Genomic DNA, 23,912 nt, shown 5'->3' on the forward strand with positions numbered 1-23,912 from the left:
AACCTAGTATGACAGCCTTCTGCATCCTGACCGCCAAGAATTCAGCTTTTGATGAGCAAGCTGGAACTCTGGCAAGTGAGGATACAAAAGACTGTTTCATCCCTCCGAGGACGCCAACAATCAGGACGACGAGCTTGACACGGTAACCTGGGTAAAGTTTGCCAATTTCAAACAGGAGATCCTGATATATCTGTCTTTTGTGCTCTTCTTTGGCTGAGATGTTGTGTTCAGCCGGGGCCGAGAACTCAATGACATAAATGTCACGAGTAGCCTTGTCGAAGAGCACAATATCAGGTTTGTTGTGATCTATCCGCCGAGTTGTTGCAAACGGCATGTTCCAATAAATTTTGCAACTGTCATTCTCAACAACCTGGGGAATATCTCCTGGCAGATAAGGCAGCACCGGTGTCACGTCAATACCGTAGCGGTGACGAAGATAGTAGTACAGTACTCTCAGGGCAGCATTGTGACGCTGGATGTATGCACCTCTCGCCAGCACAGGACATGCTGACAAAATGTGCATAAGCGTCTCCGGATGTTGTTTACACGCCCTGCAGGTCGTGTCCGGGAGCTGCAACTGGAGCACCTTGCTACGGTATTCTAGAGTGTTAATGACACCATCTTGGCAGGCAAATATGAACCCTTCAGTCTCGGACATCAGGCCAGCTGACTTTAAGAAGGAAAAGGTCAGCTGGGTGGACAAGCCATGATCACGCACGTGTTTGAAGAACACGCTGTGCATAGACTTGTCCATCAGTTTGCCTAGGAGTAGTTTTTCCTCGGCGTTCCTGATGACGCTCTTGAATTCCTCCTTTCGGAGTTCCATAAGAGCGTTTATTTCTCCAAGACCAAGGGTTCTTGCCGCATATATTGCCGCCTTATATAAGAACGACCCCTTATGCGCATTCTCATGTTTATGAACAATTTGCATAAGAAAGTCATCCTCATCTGCAGTGAAATTGACAACTTCGTGTGTTAAACCCAGGACTAAACGATCGTGAAGCCGCTCCAAGCTCTGCAAACCTCTCCCACCGATCGACCGGGAGAGGTATAATCTGGCGACTGATGAATTGGGGTGCATGCTCCGGTTCATGTTGATAGTCTTACGGGTTCTGATGTAGTCTTATTATTATTATTATTATTATTATTATTATTATTATTATTATTATTATTATTATTATTATTATTATTATTATTATTATTATTATTATTATTACTTTTTATTATTATTATTATTACTTTTTATTTTAAGTTCTTTCTATGCCATGTATTGAATTTTCAAAATTAATTTTTTGAATTTTTGAATCTCTACCTTTTTTTTTTTTTTATCGACTTCTATCTTACCAACTAAAAATACAAACAATTGTAGATGTCGCAGTTCCAGATTACCAGAAAATAAATGAAAAGTAAAACAGAGTAAAAATGGCAGGAAAACAAGTCTGTTGTTTTTTGAGTAACTCTAATAAATTTTTAAAAACAAAATTACCTATTTCAAGTGTAATCACTCGTAATAATGCTTCATGGGAACCTAAAGACACCATTACTCACACGGAACAGGCAAGCTATTTTTTTTTTCTTATTGAAAAAATCAATTTCGATATTTTTTTTGGTTACGTCAGTTCCAACCTTTTATTTTTTTTTCACAATAATAAAGAAATATTTATTCTAGAAATTCGATCCCGAGGACAGAAGATTGGTGCGATTTGTTGACAGACCCAAGGAGGTTAATGAAAACTGGGCGATCAATTTAATTGATGATATTCCACCTGAGCCCAAACCTGATCGTGTTGTTGCTTGTGATGGAGGTGGTGGACCATTAGGACATCCTAAAGTTTATATTAATTTGGTAATTTTTTAATAATTCTATAGTTATAATATAGTTCGGTGATTCGTTTGTAAAATATAGGCTGCATTCGAAAACTCTCTATATTTAGATTCATAATAAAGAAATGACCTTTAATCTCGTGAAATATTGACATTTTTAAAGATATAAGCTTACTCTGACATTACACTCATTAAGACCTTTAATTTGAGTACCCACATCAATTTTTCATATATTTTATATGTATATATATATATGTATATATGAAAAATATATCAAAATGCATGTGGGTACTCAAATAAAAGCTCTTGATGAGTGTAACATAAAGATGAGCTTATATCTTTAAAAATATCAATAATTAAGGAATGAACTTGTATCGTGTGAATTATTGACATTTTTAAAGATATAAGCTCACTCCAACATTACACTTATCAAGACCTTTCATTTGAGTACCCACATCAATTTTTCATATATTTTATATATTTATATATTTGTATATATGAAAAATATATCAAAATGTATAAGGGTACTCAAATGAAAGCTCTTGATGAGTGTAACATCGGGATGAGCTTACATTTTTAAAAATATCAATAATTAAGAAATGACCTTGTATCTTTTCAACTGTTGACAATTTTAAAGATATAAGCTCATCCTGACATTACACTCATCAAGACCTTAAATTTAAGTAGCCACATCAATTTTTCATATATTTATATATATTCTATATATGTATATATGAAAAATATATCAAAATGCATGTGGGTATTCAAATGAAAGGTTTCGATGAGTGTAACATTAGGATGAGCTTATATCTTAAAAAATGTCAATAATTAAGAAATGACTTTGTATCTTTTGAAATATTGACATTTTTAAAGATATAAGCTCACTCTGATGTTATACTCATCGAGACTTTTCATTTGAGTACCCACATCAATTTTTCATATATTTATATATTCCACATGTATCATATATATAATATATATAAAAAATGCCATGTGGGTACTCAAATGAAAGGTCTCGATAAGTGTAACATCAGGATGAGTTTGCATTTTCAAAAATATTAAAAATTAAGAAGTGACTTTGTATTTTATGAAATATTGACATTTTTAACGATAAGCTTCCTGAAGTTACACTCATCAAGACCTTTCATTTAAGTACCCATATCAATTTTTGATATATTTTATATATTTATATATTCCACAAATACCATATATATATAAAATATATAAAAAATGCCATGTGGGTACTCAAATAATAGCTCTTGATAAGTGGAACATCAGGATAAGCTTATATCTTTAAAAATATCAATAATTAAGAAATTATCTTGTATAATATCGACATTTTTAAAGATATAAGCTCATCCGGATGTTACACTCATCGAGACCTTTCATTTGAGTACCTACATCAATTTTTTATATATTTTATATATTTATATATTCCACAAATGCCATAAATATAAAATATATAAAAAATTGATGTGGGTACTCAAATGAAAGGTCTTGATAAGTGCAATGTCAGAGTGAGCTTATATCTTTAAAAATATCAATAATTAACAAATGACCTTGTATCTTGTAAAATATTGATATTTTTAAAGATATAAGCTCACTCCGACATTACACTCATCGAGACTTTTCATTTGAGTACCCACATCAATTTTCCATATATTTTATATATTTATATATATTATATATATGTATTTATGAAAAATACATCGGAAATGCAAGTGGGTACTCAAATGAAAGCTCTTGATAAGTGTAACATCGGGATGAGCTTATATCTTTAAAAACGTCAATATTTAAGAAAGTAAAGTGCAATTTAACATAAGTCATTATTTAATTAACCAAAATTTTAATTCTGTATAGTACACATTCACAGCAGTCACGTAGTGACTGCTAGTTTATTTTTAAAAAAAAAATTATCAGATGTCTTTTAATTTTAGTATCAATTTTTATTTAAATTAAATTATTGTCAAAAAAAAAATTTAGTATGGAAAAATTCTACATTTCAAAATAAAAAACAAACATTAACAATTACAAGTAATACAATTAAAAAAAAAAATGTTTTTTATCACAATTAATACATCTTAAAAACTCCAAAAATTTTCTTACACTTCCCGCTTTTAAAATTATAATTATAATATTTAAAAAATAATTATATTACTCTAGATAAATTCTGAAAAATGTAATCAATAAAAATAATTCTTTAGGATAAACCTGGAAATCACGCATGTGGCTACTGCGGCTTAAGATTCTACAAAGAAGACCACCATCACTAATTAATCCCGTGTAAATAAAATAAAAATAATCCAAGCTGAGTAAACTACCTAGTAAAAAAAAAAAATAAATAAAATATAGATAAATTATGTACAAGTGAGTTAATTTAATAAAAATTTATTAAACTCTTAATTTACAGATTAATTAGCATTAAATAAATAACATTTAAAAAATAAAAAAGCATTTTAAATAATAAGTAATTACAAGGCTGTTTTTTGACTATTCATACCCAGGGGTATGGCTTTAAACTCTGTTTTCATACACAAAAATTCACCACAGACGCACATAATTGTCGTCGAAACAATATTGAGACACCACCAGCTGAAGGTAGTAGGAAAGCTGGAATTATAAATCCAACAAAATAGTAAATGGATCAAGTGAGCTGTGCAAGCAAAGTCCAAGCATTGCTTCGTTTTCTGTACCAGCCACCAAAGTGCTAATGATCCGATTAAAGAATTTATTATAAATACAGCGATAACTAATCTTCCACCGTGATCACGCACGTGGATTTCTTTGTATTGAAATGCATAGTCCAGAGACTTGGTCTCTCCTAATAATGTGGTTAATATCCATATCCATACGCCGAGGAAAAAATACATTACTGTTTGTACGGCAATTATTTGTGCGATTATCAGAATTGGATCCCATGTTGTTTTACGGAACTGGCCCGTTAAATTATTCATTTTTATTATTATTATTAGTATTATTTTTTTTTTAATCAAGTGGTTAGTAGCCCAACTTCATGTTCTTCAGTAGTTGTCATAAAGTTATTTTTCTTGGATCTGAAAATTATTTTATATTAGATAAGTTGATTGGTTTGTCACTTACAAAAAAAAATTTTTTTTATATTTTTTTGAAAATGATAAAAGAATTTTCTTATAGAAGAAGAATATAATTTTATTTGTATCACCGTATTTAGTGTTTTACAAAACTGTTACCATTTTACATTTATAATAATCAGGATTTTTTTATATTTTGCGTGCCAAATGCCAAAAGGTGTATAATTTTTTTTTGGTGCCAATCGTTTTGTAAACATGTTCTAAGTCTAAAAATAAAAAGGAAATTTTCCTAAGCCAAAAGGGTGTATGTCTCAAGTTATACGCCCTTTTAGCTTCAAAACACTAAAAATTTAGTGATCTAAAACCAAAAGGGCGTATAATTTTTTTAATTTCCCGCTAAGAAAATTAAAAATTTTCTAAAATTGGAAAATTATTAGTTTTATCCTGTTTTTCAAAAATTTCTTACTTATAATAATATTATTTTTATTCTATATGTGGGTGATTCTCTGTAAGGATGTTTTTTGCTGTCCCAGGCATTTTTTTATTAGAAAAATTGTTATTTTGTTACTAAAAAAAATTTATTACGAAAGTAAAAAAACATTTCTATTTGGAGCATTGAAAACTAAAATGGAATAAATTTTGGTTTTTTTGCTATAAATTCGTAAACCACCGAAATGTCAGTCTCCTGGGCTGTCCCAGTCCCAAAATTAAAACTTTAAGATTAAATTTTAAGTTATTCGTCAATAATATATAATTTGGTCCATAATGTTTATAAACTTAATTAGTTAACTAACAATCTTCTTCAATAAAAAGTACCGAAAGTTAATTTGTTTCATTAAATTCATTAAACCAAAGTTTGTCCCAGGCATTTTAAGATCAGTCCCCTGCCAGAAGTTCAAAGCCAAAAAAAAAAATTAGGAAAACGGTTGACCCTGAAGGCCATCCCTGCAACTTCCCGCTAATTCCATACTTAGGCGCTTAAAATTGCACCAATGACGTTTTTGAGCTCTTCGAGCTCAAAAATACAATTTATGGGTTATTATGAGCTCTCCGAGCTCAAAGAGATTGCTTTCCTATGCTTTTGAGCTCTTCGAGCTCAAAAGTCTGATAGAGATTTGATAAGACACAATGTTTTGAATTTTTAAACCGCAATAACTTTTGAATGAATAAACCGATTTTCACGCGGTTGGCAGCATTCGACGCAGTTTTTTAAGCCTCACAAAGAATCTCAAATTTTGAATTGATCGCGCTAGGAATTTCGGAGTCATTCCGAAAAAACACTTTTTTCGGTTTTCTTTCGTTCACGATATCTCTCGAACGAATCAACCGATTTTGACCGGACTGGTGGCGATCGACGTGGTTTTTTGAAGTTAAGAGCTGATTAGTTTTTGGAATTGAACCATCAAGCCGTTTAAAAGTTATTCCAAAAAAACCACATTTGAAAGAAAATTTTTTTTCAGATTTTTGAAGATTTCTGAAAATCTATTGATCTGAATCGGTCCAAATAGTTATCAAAACCCAAGTTTAGTCAAGCCCTTTCGAATGGCACCAACCGCGATGAAATCGGTCAAGCCGTTCAAAAGTTATAAGCGGTTCACATACTTTTACACACACACACACACACACACCGTGATAACCTCGCGGGGATAGTCAGGGAAGCTTCCTGTGACCTTAAGGGGGGAAATACCTGTAGAAGGCCGTTTTCATGCTGATTTTCATGAATTTTTTTAAGGTATAAAAAATTAATATTACTTATTGAAACTATCAGGTTATTTTATACATATATTTATGAGTATTTTTTCGTATTAAACAACAATATAAGTTAAAAAATAGCGGAAATATCAGCTGATACACATCGTAAGTTGTCATCCGACTTAGCCGTCTGTGTGCAGTATGGAAGCCACAATTTTTATTTGAAAGCAATGCCACAGAAAAGTTACTTTATTTATATGTGTATCTTCCATATGAACCTCAATTCCAAAAAAAAAAGGTAAAAACTTGCATTTTTTAGAGGGCTGTAAAATTAAGTCGTGATTTTTTACCACTTTTTCATACATTGTTTATTAAAAAAAAAAATAGTTTAAATAAAAATATCGCTTTCGATTGAGGTTCATATTCAAGGCAATTGTATAAAAAAGATTATAAGCCATATCGTAAGATGATTGGCTTAAAACTCTTTGAGCTAGACTGCACACAGTTTTGAAAAAACTCGTTTCGAGAAAAACGCGTTTGAAAAAAAAGTTAATGTAAAATAGTATTAAAGTAATTACTAAATCGCTTATAATTTTTGAACCAATAGCAATTTTTACTTGAAATTAAAAATCTATATTTTTGAATAGTTTTACAAGCGATTTATAAAAAAAAATTGAAATTTTTTAAGCCCGTACACGTATTTCCCCCCTTAAAACGTCGAGATCTGATGAAAACTCGATTTTTGCAAAACGAGGTAAAAACAATAACTTCTCGATTTTTGAAAATCTTCGATTTTCTTAGCGGGAAGTTAAAAAATCCAGCGTGTTATTTTACCTTTTGTAAGGTTTATAAGGATCTAACTAGCCTTGAGTTAATAACCATAGGGCTGTTAGCGCTTTATCGGCATTTTATTTAGTGTCAAAGCACCGTTTGTGCTGGAAATATGTGTGTGGGCCACTTCAAAACTCAGTCCCCTGGCAACTATTTTCATTTATAATTTATTTATAAAATTGGATCCATAAGTCTTAATATTATTCTAATTAATGTAAACATTCATTGAGAACTTGAAAAGTTGAATGCATTGAAATAGTTTGCTTGATTTTTCTCAATTTGATAAAAAAAACAGTCCCCTGTGATGTTATATGGAAAAAGATACACAAATATCGAAAAAGCAAAAATTAAATCGGCTGTTTATTTATTATGATTAATCTGATAGTTTTGTAGCCCTTGTTAATTTTTTTTCTAATAAAATCAAAAATAATTTGGTCGGACAATTTTGTACAGATTTAAGACGACCTTAAAGAGAATCACCTACATAAATTTGATTAACTATTTATGTTATACTATGTAATTGATTGAATCCAATTCTATTTTATATTTTGACAGCAATATTGAAAAATATTATAATTTTTATCATTATTAATTAATTTTTTTGTACCAATTAATTTTGTGGTGTTCGTTGTTATTTATCAACTGAATTTAATTTGTTGTATTTGATGTATGAACTCAATCATAGTCATTTTTGTAATAGTTATCAAATATTTTGTCTGGGGATCAAGAATCATAGAACTATTAAATACTCACTTTTAAAATTAATAAGAAATTTCTCAACATTTGTGTTAAAAAAATATTTTATCAATTTATAACTCCAAAAATAATTAATCTTAATCATTTGCTTTATTGTCTTGATTAAAAATAATTGACTCTTTTATAAATCTTCTGATAATTTTAATCATTCAATATTTTTCAATTGCGCTCTGTATTTCTGTGAACAAAAAATATTAATTACAAACAAAAATAATAATAATAAAATTATTAATTTAATTATCAATACTTACCAAGTATTTAACTTCTTTAAATTTTATATGCAAAAATAATTTTATTAAATTTATTAAATTTATCACAAATTCTTAATTAACCTAAATTCTAATTTTTTTTTTTGAAAAAAAATATCAAAGAATTGTTATTATTATTTATAATATATTCAATCTAAAATTTTCTTGTTAATTTAAAAATAATTATTTTTTTATAAATTATTTATTAAACACACATTTTAATTATTTACTTCTTGATAAATAAATAACAAAGTCAACAAATGACGTTGACAATGCTCTAAAGGCGACTTTTCATCTAAACAAAATAAATATTGCAGTTATTTTTTTTTTTTACCTCATCAGCTGTCAAAATAACTAAATAATTTTATATATTTTATTAATTAAAACAAAGTGAATTTTTTTATTGGTCAATTAGTAATTTAAAGTAAGTGCGACGCAATACATAAAAATAACCTTTATGATGTTTTAAAGATTTTATATAAAAGTCATATTATTTGTATATTTATTTGTGTCTGTGCTGTTTGAGTAATATAACACGAGGTTAAAGTAGACATAATAATAATAATAATATTAGTCACTGTGTTAATTGATTAATGACATAATTTTTGGATAATTTTCATCATTTTTAATGCAAAATGCCGTTTTTTCGAGATTTATTCCAAAATTTATTCGGTGGAAGCTTAACAAAAGATCACGACAATCAGAGGTAAAGTTTTTTTATTTATTTATTATTGATTAAAAATTAAAAATAGCAATTAACCAATAAATTGATTATATTTTTGTATTTTTTATTGTGAAACTGAAATCAGCTGACAATTTTTTTTCATTTTTATTACAAATTATAAAAAAAAAAACAAATTTTCACTTTTTTTAATAATTTAACAATTTAAAAAAAATTTTTTTTTTTCAAAAAAATTAATAAAAAAATATATGAAAATGAACAAAGCAGACATTTGACAATTTTTTCCGATTTTTCTTATTAAAAAAAAATAAAAATAAAAATTTTAGTTACAGAAAATTTGAAAAACTAAAAATGTAATTTTTTAAAAATATTTTTTTAGTTATAATTTAATTATGAAAATAAATTTAGCTGATATTTAATAATTTTTAGAATTTTTTTTTCTAAATAAATTATGGCAAAAAAAATTAGAAAAAAAAATTGACATGTAGAAATTTTGAAAAATAAAAAATGCAATTTTTTAAAAGTAATTTTTTTTAACAAATTTGTTTGTTAAAAAAAATTAAAAAATTCTCTAGTGACTGCTAACTTTAATGTCATAATTTAATTAATGATAAAAATTAAAAAATTTTTAAATGTCTGCTGATTTCAGTATCATAAAAATATTGACATGTAGAAATTTAAAAAAAATTATAAATGCAATTTTTTAAAAATAATTTTTTGGAACAAATTTTTTTTGTTAAGTAAAATTAAAAAATTATTAAGTGACTTAATTTTTTAGAAGAATTTTTTTTTTATTACAATTTAATTATAGATGTCTAAAAAATTTTGACAGATGTTTGCTATTTTTAATTATAATTTTTGACATTTATAAAAAAAATTTTTTTTCAATTATTGAGTGAAGTGTTATATAAATATTTTGGTTAAATAATTTCTAAAATATTCTAGCATTAATTTTTAACAACTTTGATTTTTATAGATTTGATGATCGTCAACACTCTGGTAACGAATTTCGAAATCCTATTTGGCAGAATGATGAGGAAGATGGTGATGACTATGTTGATGAATACAGGTAGTAATTATAGATAGTAGTTTATTGAGTAATAAATAAAAAATAAAATATTGTTTAAATGTTTATGATACTGAAGTTAGCTGACAGCTGTCAATTTTAAAAATTCTTTTAGCAAATCAATTATATTAATAAAAATGTTTTAAAAAATTTCTGCTAATAATTTTTTTTTATTTAATTTTTTTCATTGCTATAAAATTATAAAAAAATTTCTAATGTCTTTGACAGACAACTTTAATATCATAAAAGTTTACAAAGAAGGTGAGATAAAAAACTTTTTCATTAATCATTAATCACTATACAACAAATTAGTATTAAAAAAAAAAATAGTCAAAAAATTCTACATGTAGAAATTAAAAAAAAAAAATTATAAGTGCGAATTTTTAAAAATATTTTTTAAATAATTGATTTGTTCTAAAAATTTTAAAAATTATCAGTCTGCTGATTTCATGTTACTCGTGTCATAAAAAAATTAATTATTTTAATTAAAATATTTTCTTTTAATTTTTCATTGTGAAGAAATGTTTCAATCAGTATTAAAGAGGAAATTTTTTTTTTTTAATATATCGTGTGCCTAAAGGTAAAAGGGCTTATGACAATTTATGCGCCCTTTTACCTCTGCAAAGGTAAAAGGGCGTATATTTTTTTTTTTATTGCCAATCGAGTAGTAGACACATTCTATGCTTAAAATTGAAAAAAAAAATTATAAAGGTAAAAGGGCGTATGTCTTTAATTATACGCCCTTTTACTTTTAAGAATTCGAAATTTTGGTGATCTAAAGGTAGGTGAAAGGGCGTATGATTTTTTTTCGGCCAGTTTACAAAAGAACATATTCGTAGTTTAAAAATGTGAAAAAAAAACTTTCTGTGGTAGTAGCGGCGTAAAATCTCAACTATAAAATTTTTTAAAGTTAAAAAAGGAAATATATTCAAAGAACAATAAAGTACGCGTGATTTAATTATTTATGTAGTTTTTACTTTAAATTAATCACTTAATTTTTACGTAATTTGTTTTTGATTGATTTATTTTCTATTTGTTTATATCTTCACTTTGTATATGAGGCTGTTATTTTAGTATAACTTGTCTTGTTAAACTATTATTCAACATTTGGAATTAAAATTACAATTTTTTTATGCGCCCTTTTACCTTTAAGTAGTACTTTTCTTAAAGCTGAAAGGACGTATGTCTTGAGATATACGCCCTTTCAGCTTTAGGATACCAAATTTTTTTTTTCACTGATTTTTACGTTTCAGACAATTTCAAACCGAATGGCAAAAAAAAAATTTTTTATACGCCCTTTTAGCACAAATCCCTATTAACCCTTAGCTATAAGCCCTTTTACCTTTAAGCACGCGATATATTTAATAGAAATTTAGTAGATTTTTTTAACGAAAAATTAAAAATAAAAATTTTGATTCTTATTCGAGAGGATTTAACCGAAGTCCAAATGGGTTTCACTTCCAAATCTTTACAAATCCTTTGGAAATGTCGAGATACTTTGAATCGCAAATTGATAGTATGATGAGGGATTTCTTCAACTTCAGTTTTAATCAGGATTTTACAACTGGTGAAGCCATTACTGGTAAATAGTTCAATTATTATATTAATTAATTTTAACAAAATTTTCAAAATTAACATAAGTAACTCTGAGAGAAAAAATTTATTCTGAAAAAAATGAGCAATGTCTTCACTGAAGAAATAAAAATTCAAATAGTTATTATAAATTAGTTGATACAATTAAATTATTCAATACTTCTCTATAACATCTACATATTATTAAATGAAGCATGACATTCACATACAACTTGAAACAAGTTGTTCAAATTTTTAGCATTGTCAAGTGTGATTTTTACTTCAGTGAAAACACGCTCTAAAAAAAGATTAATAATTTAAATAAGATAATATTCAAATAAAAAAAGATTAATAATTTAAATAAGATAGTAGAGCAACAATATATTAATCTATTAAGGAAGTTCAAGCGAATTTAATGTAAAAAATAATTTTCAATTTTGACCTTTGAAATTAAATATACGTATAAATAAATACGTCATTTATCTCATCCCAAAATTTAAAAAAGATTCACCGTTTAGTTACTTAGATATTAAATTTTAAAAATCACATATTTTATCTCCTTATACACGGGCTCTTATGGCGGACAAACGTTTTGTCGAGACTTTAATTATTTTTTTCAATATTAACCTCCCAACTTTAACGGATAAAAAACTATACACAAGAAACTTGGATCATTTCAAAATATAAAAACAATTTAATAATAATACATTACCGATATAATTTTTGAAATATTTAAAGTCAAATTTTATGTTTGTAACTGGTTTATCGTCAGCCATTTATTCGAATAAAGATTTGACAACATCTACAAAACTATAGTGAGCGAATTAGACTGCGAGATCCTACAGCACGACATCAACACGCTAGCTACATGGTGCACAAACAACAAACTTGACTTGAATGTCAAAAAATGTGCAGTGATAGCCTTCACACGTGCTCATACCCAGGTGCCCACCAGCTATCTCCTGAATGGCGTCGAGATCGAACATGTAGACTGCATCAAAGACCTTGGTGTCTTAATTGACAACAAGCTTATGTTCACCAAACATGTAGACAAAATCACACTCCAAGCCCTCAAAATCCTAGGCCTTGTCACAAGAACATGTAGAGACTTCAACTACCCGCATACTACGGTTAACCTATACCTTACTCTAGTTCTGCCGATTTTGGAATACTGTTCGGTCATCTGGTCACCTTACACTGATATCTTAACCAAGCAGCTTGAGAGAATTCAAGACAAGCTATGTAAATATCTCTCAAATACATGCTGGTCGCGAGCTAATGCCTCCACTTTAGATGATCTTCGCAAGCACTTCAAATTAAACAATTTGACTAATCGTCGTCAGGTCGCCGACATGGCTTTTTTTTACAAGGTGGTCAATGGAATCATTGACGCCCCGGACATCTGCAGCAGCTTCGAATTTGCGCCTGCCAACATAATGTTGAGGCGCAAAAGGTTACTGAAAACTACTAAGTCTTCAAAAAACTATGTGGTGAATGGACCTCATGACAGAATAGCAAACCTGGTGAATAAATTAAATGGCGAAGTGGAATTCTACGGTGGTACCTTCAGTGCTTTTATGTCAAACATTAAAAAACAGTTACTTATGTACACATAAACTACACAAAATTTTCTTTTTCTCGTTCTCTGCTTCAACTTAAATCATAATTTAATTTTCTTAAATTTATGTTAGTTAATTTTAAATAATCTTTTTTTATGTATATTGCCGATAGGCGTATGTTGATTAATAAATAAATAAATAAACATCGCGTCAACAGCTGAGAAAAAACAAAAGGATAAAAATATAGTTACAGAGAGAGAAATGTTTAACTCACACACTCATCCACGTCTCAGGTTATGGGTATAATCAAGCGCGCTATTGCCAAATCTGTTTATTTATTCCGGCAAGTAATAAATACCAAAGTCATTTTATTACTTTACTTTATCAAATAAATAAAAATCATAAATTATTAAATTGTTTAAATTATTTTAAATTAAAATAAAGAATTTTGACGAATATTGGGAAGACTAAAATTAAAAAAAAATTTAACACTATTTTGACTCATTAGTTACGCTCGAACTTCCTTAAATAAAAAATAAAAAATTCTTACCTAAAAGATTAATGTCAACATCGACCATAATATTAAGGGATTGCTCATATTCTTCTTTGTCTTGCGAGATATTAGGAAGAAGAATTTGAAAGTATCCAAAGGAAAAACCTTTCTGGGTACTATTATTGATCCATACTAATTCTCTTCAATACAAATAAATAGTACAATATTATATTATAATACAGAAAATTTACATTATTCATGTTAATAAATCAATTTTATACAGCGTACTTAGTAGTTACATAAAGCGTTCCTTTTCCGATTTCTTCATCATTTACATAAACATTGGTATTTTCTTCAATAAGTTTTAAATTTTCTTCAGGAATTTCTATTTTACGGAGATGTAACATTTTATTATAATTTTTTTATTAAAAAAGTAAAAATGTTTTATTTTACTTGATGAAAATTATTTGAAATTTTTTTTCTGCAGCAACGAACATTCAATTGTTAAATAAAATTGATATCTTGAAGTTCTTCAAATGTATAGTGTTTTATAAACTGATGATTAATATGTCTAGATAATTTGAGATTTGTACTAAGATATGACATGAATAATCTATTGTTCTATAATTTTATATTACTTCTTATCTTCTTCTGTAAGTATGATATCGTTTGTATGTTCAATAATGTCGATCAGTAATTTTAACAATCTCCAAAATGTTTTTGAAATAAATTTTCGTGAAGATAATTGTACTTATTTAATGCTAAATATTTGATAAAATATTTTTCTATTTTTATCTATTATAATTGGTAATAATAAAAAAACAGTGTAATTTTACAAAATTGGGTATGTAAAAATACAAAAGATGATTTTTATTAAAAATATAATTTTGTCTACTATTCCGAAAATTTTTATTAAAATTACAATAAAATTTTCTTATCCCAAGCGTCACATAAAAAACTGTTGACTTTTTGGTAAATTTTATTTAACAAGAAGTCATAAATTAATAATTGTCAATTTAAATTCAACAACATATTGCCAAAAAAAATTTTGTACCGCTTGGGATTTTATCGTTTATTTTGTAAGTTTAGTCAACAAAAGTTTGATTATTTTTTTTTTTATAAAATCCGGCATTTTATTCTACCGTCCCAAGCGGTACAAATTTTTTTTTGTTAATGTTTTGTTGAATTTAAGTTGACGATTATTAATTTTTTAACTTCTTGTTGAGTGAAATCTATCAAAAAGTCAACATTTTTTTTTATGAAGCTTGGGGTGTTTTCGTCTTGTAATTTTATCATTTCATTTAAGACTAGTGCTTTTGAATTCTTCATGAAGCGTGAACGAAACAATAAATCTGAATTTTAAACTATTGATATTCATTCACAAATTTTTGTTACATAAGTTTATCATCTTAAATTATCATCTTTTTGTATTTTGCATCACTAAGTTTAACTCGTTAATTTTTAATTTTTATATTCAAATTCATACTTTTCTTGTATTTATTAGAACTAAATTCCAAATTTAAGAAAAACGATTTTTTCTTAATATTTAAAATTTTTGAAATTTTATATCTTCATTATTCATACGTGACTAGCAGCCAAGAAAAATAATATTCTCTTTAAATTCCCAAATTTCAGTACCACTCATTATGAGTCTTCTTTCGTAATTACAGTTATACGATTATGGGAAGAACTACCAGAGGACATTATAAATTCATCAAGCTTGGAGGTTTTCAAAAATAAAATTTTTGATTATTTATTTAATTTAGATGTTTGATCATAAACTGTTGTAAATGCTTCTATCATTATTTTATTAATCTTCAAACTTCGTTAACCTTCTTTATATAGCTTCTTTTTAATTTAAAGTTTCCTTCGGATAGCTTAACTGGTAGAGCCCTTGGCGCGTAACCGAGAGATCTGGGTTCGATTCCCAGTCTGGGCTGTCTGATTATTTTTTCAATTACGGAAAAATCCCCACTGAGTAGGTCCCCCCCTTTCCCCTATCCGTTCTTTCCCAACTCCCTTAAAAATTTGCTTTAATATTGCTTTAATATCCTACCTGTCTCTTTAGTAACATCAAAGATTCTTAAAATTATTAGTTAATTCTTTATAAATTAAATTTTTATATTAATTTTTAATGTAGTATATAATATTATCACCTATCTAAAAATATTATTGTGTAAAACACTCTAAATATTTATAAGTTAAACTGCACAATAATGTAAAATTATATGTATACTTACTCTTTGTCATTCGGCAACTGCCTTGACATAATTTTGTTAATAAACTAAACTAAACTAAACGTGTACTTAATTGTAATTTTTTTTGTATACTTTTGCCATTGAAATTAAATTATAAATAAATAAATAAATAAATTTATAAATAAATAAATTTATAAATAAATAAATAAATCTATAAATAAATAAATAATTAAATTAGGTGCAACCACTTTGGAAATATTTAAAAATAAAATATATGACCAAATTTCAATAATGTATGACCAAAAATTGATTTATTAATTTCAGATCACCAAAATAATTTGCCTGAGTTACTACCACCATCTACTAGCAGAAAATTGAGTCCACGTGACGAAGTTTTTAAGCCTGGTTATGATTTTGCTTCTGAAAATCCTCATGATAAAAATTACAAAATCGACAAAGATTTGGATGGAAAGTAAATATATATTTTTTTTTAAATATTACTATGTTTTTTAAATATTATTATTTATATTAATTTTTTGCAGAATAAGCGCTGAAGATTTTTCACGGATTTGGAAAGACGTGGATGAAACCCAGCTAGTTCCCAAAAATGAAAGCCCCGTTGTACCGCGAAGTAGGTTTAATTTTAGTTCATTTGGAAAATCTGTCACCTCGCAGACAATAAGACGCCCGGATGGTAGCGTAGAAGAACGCCAAAGTGTTACTGACAGCGAGGGAAATTGCGAGACTACTATAAAACGCCAAATTGGAGATAAAATTTATACCAGTGTCACCAAGAGAGACAAGTATGGAGTAGAAAGCAAAACGGAGAATTTTGAAAATATCCCTGAAAGTAAGTTATTAATTATATATTTTAATAATAATAAAAATAAATGAAAATTTTGTAAATTACCTAAAGAAATTGAGAATATCTGAAGAAATGTCGCAAGTTTTCAAAATTTAACTTCTTTTCATTTTTTTATCCAAATTTTCAATATTATCTATTTATTTATTTATTTATAAACAACCCCGACAGCCTTAGCCATTAACAGGCTTAATAATCTTTATAAAATAATTGTTCTTAAAATTGTTTTTGTAATGACAAGATAACAAAAAAAAAAAAAAAAAAAAATTAGATAACATATTTGGATTGCATCAATCCCTTTATAATTACTCGAGTAGGTAAACATAAAAATAAAAATAACAAAAGAAAAAGTAGCAAATTTGTAAGAAGAAAATTTGAGTTATTGTAGACTTAATTATAATATGCAATAAAAATCATTTAAATTAAATTTATTGTTTTGCAGGTGAAGTAAAAAACTTCGACTCAAATTGGAAACCTACTGAAGAACCTAAAATTAATTCGGAACCACTAAATAAATTTCCTTGGGAACAGTTTTTTGATTTTAACCCAAAGTTGTAGTTATTTAGATTAAAAAGTATCTGTAGTTAATACTTATTTATAATATTAATAAAATATAATTATTTAAAAGAAATTTAAATTGAGTACTATTATTGAGTAAAAACACGTCAAGTGGACCCCCCTTTTACCACTTGGTGATAGAAAACTTATTAAAATATAATTATCAAAAGTAGTCATACCTAAAAATCATCCCTCAAAACAGTTTTTGAAAATTTTGAATTTAACAACAATTTTTTTAACAACAAAAATTTTCGGTACTTTTAATTAAAAAATTAATTGTGAAAAAGCTATTGAAGATAACTTAACGAAATTTTCAGCGATTATAGTAAAATATCTATATTTTCACATAAAATTCTTTTGCAAATTTAATTTGTTTATTATCATATTTTTTATTAATTTTTAAATAAACAAATTTAAATTTTAATGACTTTTCAGTACGATAATAGATTTTTTTTTTTTTTACTAATACTCGTTATACATTTAAGTTCTTTATTTAGAAATAAAATTTCACTGCCCGGTATTAGTTTAAATAATATGAATTTTTATATGACGCAGCGGTGAATGGTACAAGTGCTCTGCGCGCTACTGAGCTTCGCCGTTAAGGCTGTAGATCGCTACAAATTACACAATTATTTAATAAATGATTTTTGTGTGCGTCATTGTGTACTTCAATTTTTTTTAAAAGTCCTAGTAGATAGATTTTAGGAATTTCATGAAAAGTGAAATTTTTCGTAACCACGCACACTAAATACGTTCCAAAATTGTTTCTTTTAATTTTTAAATTTACAACAAAATTTTTTTTAACTTCCGAAAATCATATACAACCATATCGGTTACTTGGATTTTTTAATTTTTTATTTTATATCTTTTTGTAAAGAAATAAAATTTTTTTTTCTTAACAGTCTTATGAACGTGGACTTGGCGTGATTTTTTTTACAGTGAAACTGTTTTTGTTCGGATTATAACAATAATCGACACTGAAAGTGGCAGATATTAGAAATTTCATTTTTAAATTATTACCAAAAAATTCGATGTGTAAAAATTAAAAATAATTTTTGTAACAAATAAATTATTAGAAAAAAAAAAAAAAAATTGGCAGAAATTTGTAAAAAATAAAAAATGAAATTTTTTAAAAATTATATTTCAAAAAAAAATTTATTTGTTAAAAAAAATTAAAAAATTGTCAAATGACAGCTAAATTTAATTATTTAATGTCAAATTTTTAGAAGACTTTTATTTACCAAAATTGATTTGTCATAAAAATTGAAAAATAGGACAGTTGTCAGCTAACTTCACTATCACAATAGTAATTTGGTCATGACCAAAGTAAAATATCATAACAATCATAACCGCGCTGATAGAAAAAGCAAGTAGCGCCAACTACAGGATTTTTTTTGAAGTATGCGCGCGCACATAGCCTTTAATCTACCAACGTCGTGTTTGGTCGTTTGGTGGTGTTTACAATATAACGTTTGCTCACAAGTTTACATTTTCATTTAATAAAGTGAAAAAGTTATAATTATAATAAATAAATAAATAATTAATAAAAATGCCGGGAGCGGATAAAAGAAAAGCTGGAGGTGGTGACGAGATTTTGGCTTTAGTTCCAGCATCAAAACGCACAAAAAATGAAGTTGTTTTCAGCAGCCGGGAAAAAGCCGTCATTCAAAGTGTAATTATAACCTATATTTGATTATTTATCAAATTTATTATCAAAATTGATTCAGCAAATATTTAATAATTTTATAACAAAATATTTACAGTAAATGAAAAAATTAGAAAAAAGATAAAAAATGCAATTTTTTTTTAAATAATTTTTTGAAAAAAATTTTCATGTTAAATAAAATTTAAAAAAAAAAGGCCATTCGGCAGCCGAAATGGAAGTAGATTTTTCAAATAAAGAAAATTGATTTTTAATAAAATAATATAATAACACTAATAATGTATAACTTAATTTATGAATTAAAAACAAAATTCAATAATAAATTTAAAACTATTTAGAAGAAATTTTGGAAAAAAAATTAACTTTTGAAGAAAAAGTTTCTCAAAGAATTGCAAAGATTATAAAATTTGAATTATAAATGACCAAATTTTAAATAACTGCTTAGGAACAACAATTTGCAAATCAATCAGATGTTTGAAACCGGATAAAATTTTAATTGAAGAAAACAATATATAGACACTAATTTGTGACATATTTACTGACGAATTACCTGAAAACATTACACGAAAGACTAATCATTATCGTAATTATTGAATTTACATCATGATTAAGCTATGTTGCAGACAATAATTGTAAAACGGCTGCAACAGTAAAACTGTTTTATTAAACGAACTCTAAAAGGAGTAATATTGAGGCTATTACCACTTCTGAGTAGTGAAAATTGAAGCTTATTAAAAGAGCTTTACGATGCATTTTACCGAATTTTGATATCGTGTCTCGATCAGTAATTATATCAAGTTGAAGTAGTAAAAACATCAATTTTTACGATTTTCAAAATTTCAAAATCCTGTCATTTCCAAATTACTCGCCCGATTAAGCTCATCTTCGAACTTAACCTTGGTCTTGATCGATATATAAAGCATGTTGAGTTTGAGAAGAATCGGTTATAAATTGAAAACGCTATCGTGCTGACAAGCCGCGTTATATCGTATAAATTTATATATATATATATATATATATATATATATATATATATATATATATATATATATATATATATATATATATATACATATATAAACTTTTGAACTATATACATTTTCTGACTCAGCTCGACAAACTGAATCAGAAAACGACTAAATTTTTTCAAAGTTGCGCCATGAGGATGGCTGCAATAGTTAGATTTTTATAAAATCTACTAAAAATTATAATTAGAAAGTAATTAGAATATTAATTTACTTTCAGGGGCCACCAAGAACATCCTCTTTATCTTCTCCAATTATGTTGCTGGAAGGACATCAAGGTGACATATTTTCTTTGGAGTTCCATCCAGAAGGACAGTATTTAATTTCTACAGGTTTTGATCGTCAAATTTGTAAGTATTTTTTATAGTTAACTATTAAATACTTAGTTAAATTTTTAATTATTATTATTATTATTATTGTTATTGTTATTTTTATTAAAATTCTAATTTTATTTTTCAGACATATGGAACGTTTATGGAGAGTGCGAAAATATCGGTGCAATGTCGGGCCACAGCGGAGCAGTAATGGAAATCCACTTTAGTTCGGATGGTAACTTTGTTTACACAGCAAGTACTGACATGACTCTCGGGCTCTGGGACTTTATTGCCGGTACTAGGATCAAAAAATTAAAAGGACACAGTGGGTTTGTAAATTCAGTGGGTGGAGCGCGTCGAGGACCTACACAATTGTGCTCTGGTAGCGATGATTGCACTATAAAAATATGGGACCCACGTAAGCGGGGCCAGTGTAAAACTCTCGAGAATTCTTACCCGGTAATTTATTTTTCTATTAATTAATTTATCAATAAATTAATTTATTAATTAGTCAATTGATAAATTATTGAATTAAATAATTATTCAATTAATAAATTATTGAATTAAATAATAATTCAATTAATAAATTCATTGATTTGTAAACTAATTAATTAATTAATTTATTTATTAACTTAGGTGACTGCAGTGACATTTAATGACACAGCTGAGCAAGTAATAAGTGGTGGAATTGACAACGACATTAAAATTTGGGATCTGAGAAAAGACGCAGTACTTTACAAATTAAAAGGACACACTGATTCAGTAACCGGACTGAGATTAAGTCCCGACGGGTCGTATATTTTATCAAATTCTATGGACAACTCACTCCGTATTTGGGACGTCAGACCGTTCGCACCTTTTGAGAGATGTGTCAAAATTTTTACAGGACACCAGCATAACTTTGAAAAGAATTTATTGCACTGCGCCTGGTCTCCAGATGGCAGCAAAGTCTCTACTGGGTCTAGTGACAGGTTCCACTACATCTGGGATACCACCAGCCGGAGGATTCTTTATAAGTTACCGGGACATAATGGGAGTGTTAATGCTGTTGATTTTCATCCCAAAGAACCAATTGGTAATTTTTATTTTTCATTTCATTTTTGAATATCAATAAGATAGTAATATTATTTCTTCATTTTCACTATTAAAAAATTTAGTAGCTTAAAAAAATTTTATTTTAAGTGATTTAATTTTTTATACTTAAAAATGATCTGTATAAATTAAGAGGATAAGAAAATTTTGTCTTCGAAGTATTTATATGATTAAATTCAATTTAATATTATTGGAAAGGTCTAGATCTAAATTAATGCCTTTTCAATGTTTCATTGTAATTTCTTAAATATTGACATTTTATAAAGAGATAAGCTCATCCCGATGTTACACTCATCAAGAGCTTTCATTTTAGTACCCACTTGCAATTTTGATATATTTGTCATATGTACATATATAAAATATATATGGGTGATTCTCTGTAAGGACGTCTTAAATCTGTACAAAATTGTCCTACCAAATTATTTTTGATTTTATTAGAAAAAAAATTAACAAGGGCTACAAAACTATCAGCTTAATTATAATAAATAAACAGCCGAATTAATTTTTGCTTTTTCGATATTTGTGTATCTTTTGCCATATAATATGACAGGGGACTGATTATTTTTATCAAATTGAGAAAAATCAAGCTAACTATTTCAATGCATTCAACTTTTTAAGTTCTCAATAAATGTTTACATTAATTAGAATAATATTAAGACTTATGGATCCAATTTTATAAATAAATTATAAACAAAAATAGCTGCCAGGGGACTGAGTTTTGAAGTGGCCCAGACACACATTTCCAGCACAAACGGTGCTTTGACACTAAATAAAATGCCGATAAAGCGCTAACAGCCCTATGGTTATTAACTCAAGGCTAGTTAGGTCCTTATAAACCTTACAAAAGGTAAAATAACACGCTGGATTTTTTTTTTTGGCTTTGAACTTCTGGCAGGAAACTGATCTTAAAATGCCTGGGACAAACTTTGGCTTAATGAATTTAATGAAACAAATTAACTTTCGGTACTTTTTATTGAAGAATATTGTTAGTTAACTAATTAAGTTTATAAACATTATGGACCAAATTATATATTATGGACGAATAACTTAAAATTTAATCTTAAAGTTATAATTTTGGGACTGGGACAGCCCAGGGGACTGACATTTCGGTGGTTTACGAATTTATAGCAAAAAAACCAAAATTTATTCCATTTTAGTTTTCAATGCTCCAAATAGAAATGTTGTTTTACTTTCGTAATAAATTTTTTTTAGTAACAAAATAACAATTTTTCTAATAAAAAAATGCCTGGGACAGCAAAAAACATTCTTACAGAGAATCACTCATATAAATATATAAAATATATGAAAAATTGATGTGGGTACTCAAATGAAAGGTCTCTATGAGTGTAATATCGGGGTGAGCTTATATCTTCAAAAATGTCAATAGTTTACAAGATACAAGATTATTTCTTAGTTATTGATATTTTTAAAGATGTAAGCTCATTCTGACGTTACAATCATCAAAAGCTTTCATTTGAGTACCCACATGCATTTTCATATATTTTTCATATATTCATATATGTAAATATATGAAAAATTGATGTAGGTACTCAAATGAAAGGTCTTGATGAGTGTATTGTCGAGATGAGCTTATATTTTTAAAAATGTCAATCGTGCACAAGATACAAGCTCATTTTTTAATTATTTATATCTTTAAAGATATAAGCTCATCTTGATGTTACGCACATCAAGAGCTTTCATTTGAGTACCCATATGCATTTTGATATATTTTTCATATATACATATATATAAATATGTGAAAAATTGATGTGGGTACTCAAATGAAAGGTCTTGATGAGAGTAATGTCGGGGTGAGCTTATAGTTTAATTTGGTATAATCAGAAAGGTCGAGATAAAAATTAGTGCCTTTTGGTTTATATATTTTTTTTGTAAAGTTTTTGGAGGAGTTTTTAATAGTTTGTTAGTTCTATAAATTTGTTCGGTCACATTTGTTCATTAAATTATTAGTAATTGATCCTGTAATAGCACTATTATTTTTAAAAACTACTGATGTGATTGTAAATATAAAAAAATAATTCAGCCAAAATTTTCTTATTCAGAGTTCATAAATTTCTGCAGTCACGTAGTGACTGCTAGTTGCTAGTATAAATATTAATTGATTTTTTTATTTGTTACAGTGTGCTCCGGTTCAAGTGACAAACAAATTTTCTTGGGAGAAATAGAAGCGACAAATTGAAATAAATTTTTAATTAAAACATGAAAAAAAATTTTATATATAATAATAATAGTAATAATAATAAAATAAATATTACATTAAAGTCAGCAGTCATTTGACAATTTTTTTTACTTCTATTTAACAAAAACAAATTTTTTCTCAAAAATTATTTTTAAAAATTTCTACCTCATTTTTTTTCTCATTTTTGGCCATAATTTATTTGTTGAAAATATTATAAAAATTGTGAAATA

The 23,912-nt window shown here is 27.1% G+C and overlaps 5 protein-coding genes across 6 annotated transcripts; 3 read left to right on the forward strand and 2 right to left on the reverse strand.

The window, feature by feature from the left end:
- The first annotated feature begins 1,389 nt into the window (after positions 1-1,389).
- LOC123270316 (NADH dehydrogenase [ubiquinone] iron-sulfur protein 6, mitochondrial) lies at positions 1,390-4,136 on the forward strand. The gene is made up of 3 exons (XM_044736320.1): positions 1,390-1,557; positions 1,670-1,846; positions 4,029-4,136. The coding sequence occupies exons 1-3, from the start codon at positions 1,423-1,425 to the stop codon at positions 4,095-4,097; spliced, it is 381 nt and encodes a 126-aa protein (XP_044592255.1). The 5' UTR covers positions 1,390-1,422; the 3' UTR covers positions 4,098-4,136.
- Positions 4,137-4,196: 60 nt separating this feature from the next.
- On the reverse strand, positions 4,197-8,196 carry LOC123270315 (protein SYS1 homolog). Its single transcript, XM_044736319.1, has 2 exons — positions 8,151-8,196; positions 4,197-4,877 (listed from the first exon to the last, which is right to left on the reverse strand). Exon 2 carries the CDS (start codon positions 4,776-4,778, stop codon positions 4,296-4,298), a length of 483 nt encoding a protein of 160 aa, XP_044592254.1. The 5' UTR covers positions 4,779-4,877; positions 8,151-8,196; the 3' UTR covers positions 4,197-4,295.
- Positions 8,197-8,861: 665 nt separating this feature from the next.
- On the forward strand, positions 8,862-17,464 carry LOC123270313 (HCLS1-associated protein X-1). 2 transcript variants are annotated; one of them, XM_044736316.1, is made up of 6 exons: positions 8,862-9,107; positions 10,060-10,152; positions 11,577-11,731; positions 16,296-16,443; positions 16,514-16,821; positions 17,276-17,464. In XM_044736316.1, the coding sequence occupies exons 1-6, from the start codon at positions 9,037-9,039 to the stop codon at positions 17,389-17,391; spliced, it is 891 nt and encodes a 296-aa protein (XP_044592251.1). In that variant the 5' UTR covers positions 8,862-9,036; the 3' UTR covers positions 17,392-17,464. The 2 variants fall into 2 exon arrangements, with proteins under 2 accessions (XP_044592251.1, XP_044592252.1); XM_044736317.1 differs by lacking the exon at positions 8,862-9,107 and having other exon boundaries at positions 11,579-11,731.
- LOC123270318 (methylosome subunit pICln-like) lies at positions 11,912-14,266 on the reverse strand. The gene is made up of 3 exons (XM_044736321.1): positions 14,062-14,266; positions 13,831-13,973; positions 11,912-12,019 (listed from the first exon to the last, which is right to left on the reverse strand). The coding sequence occupies exons 1-3, from the start codon at positions 14,178-14,180 to the stop codon at positions 11,916-11,918; spliced, it is 366 nt and encodes a 121-aa protein (XP_044592256.1). The 5' UTR covers positions 14,181-14,266; the 3' UTR covers positions 11,912-11,915.
- A 1,374-nt stretch (positions 17,465-18,838) lies between the features above and the next one.
- LOC123270312 (U5 small nuclear ribonucleoprotein 40 kDa protein) lies at positions 18,839-23,704 on the forward strand. Its single transcript, XM_044736315.1, has 5 exons — positions 18,839-19,063; positions 20,300-20,429; positions 20,539-20,852; positions 21,030-21,468; positions 23,624-23,704. Exons 1-5 carry the CDS (start codon positions 18,941-18,943, stop codon positions 23,680-23,682), a joined length of 1,065 nt encoding a protein of 354 aa, XP_044592250.1. The 5' UTR covers positions 18,839-18,940; the 3' UTR covers positions 23,683-23,704.
- Positions 23,705-23,912: the final 208 nt, after the last annotated feature.

Source organism: Cotesia glomerata, linkage group LG8, assembly GCF_020080835.1.
Source record: "Cotesia glomerata isolate CgM1 linkage group LG8, MPM_Cglom_v2.3, whole genome shotgun sequence".
Classification (NCBI taxonomy): Eukaryota; Metazoa; Arthropoda; class Insecta; order Hymenoptera; family Braconidae; genus Cotesia; species Cotesia glomerata.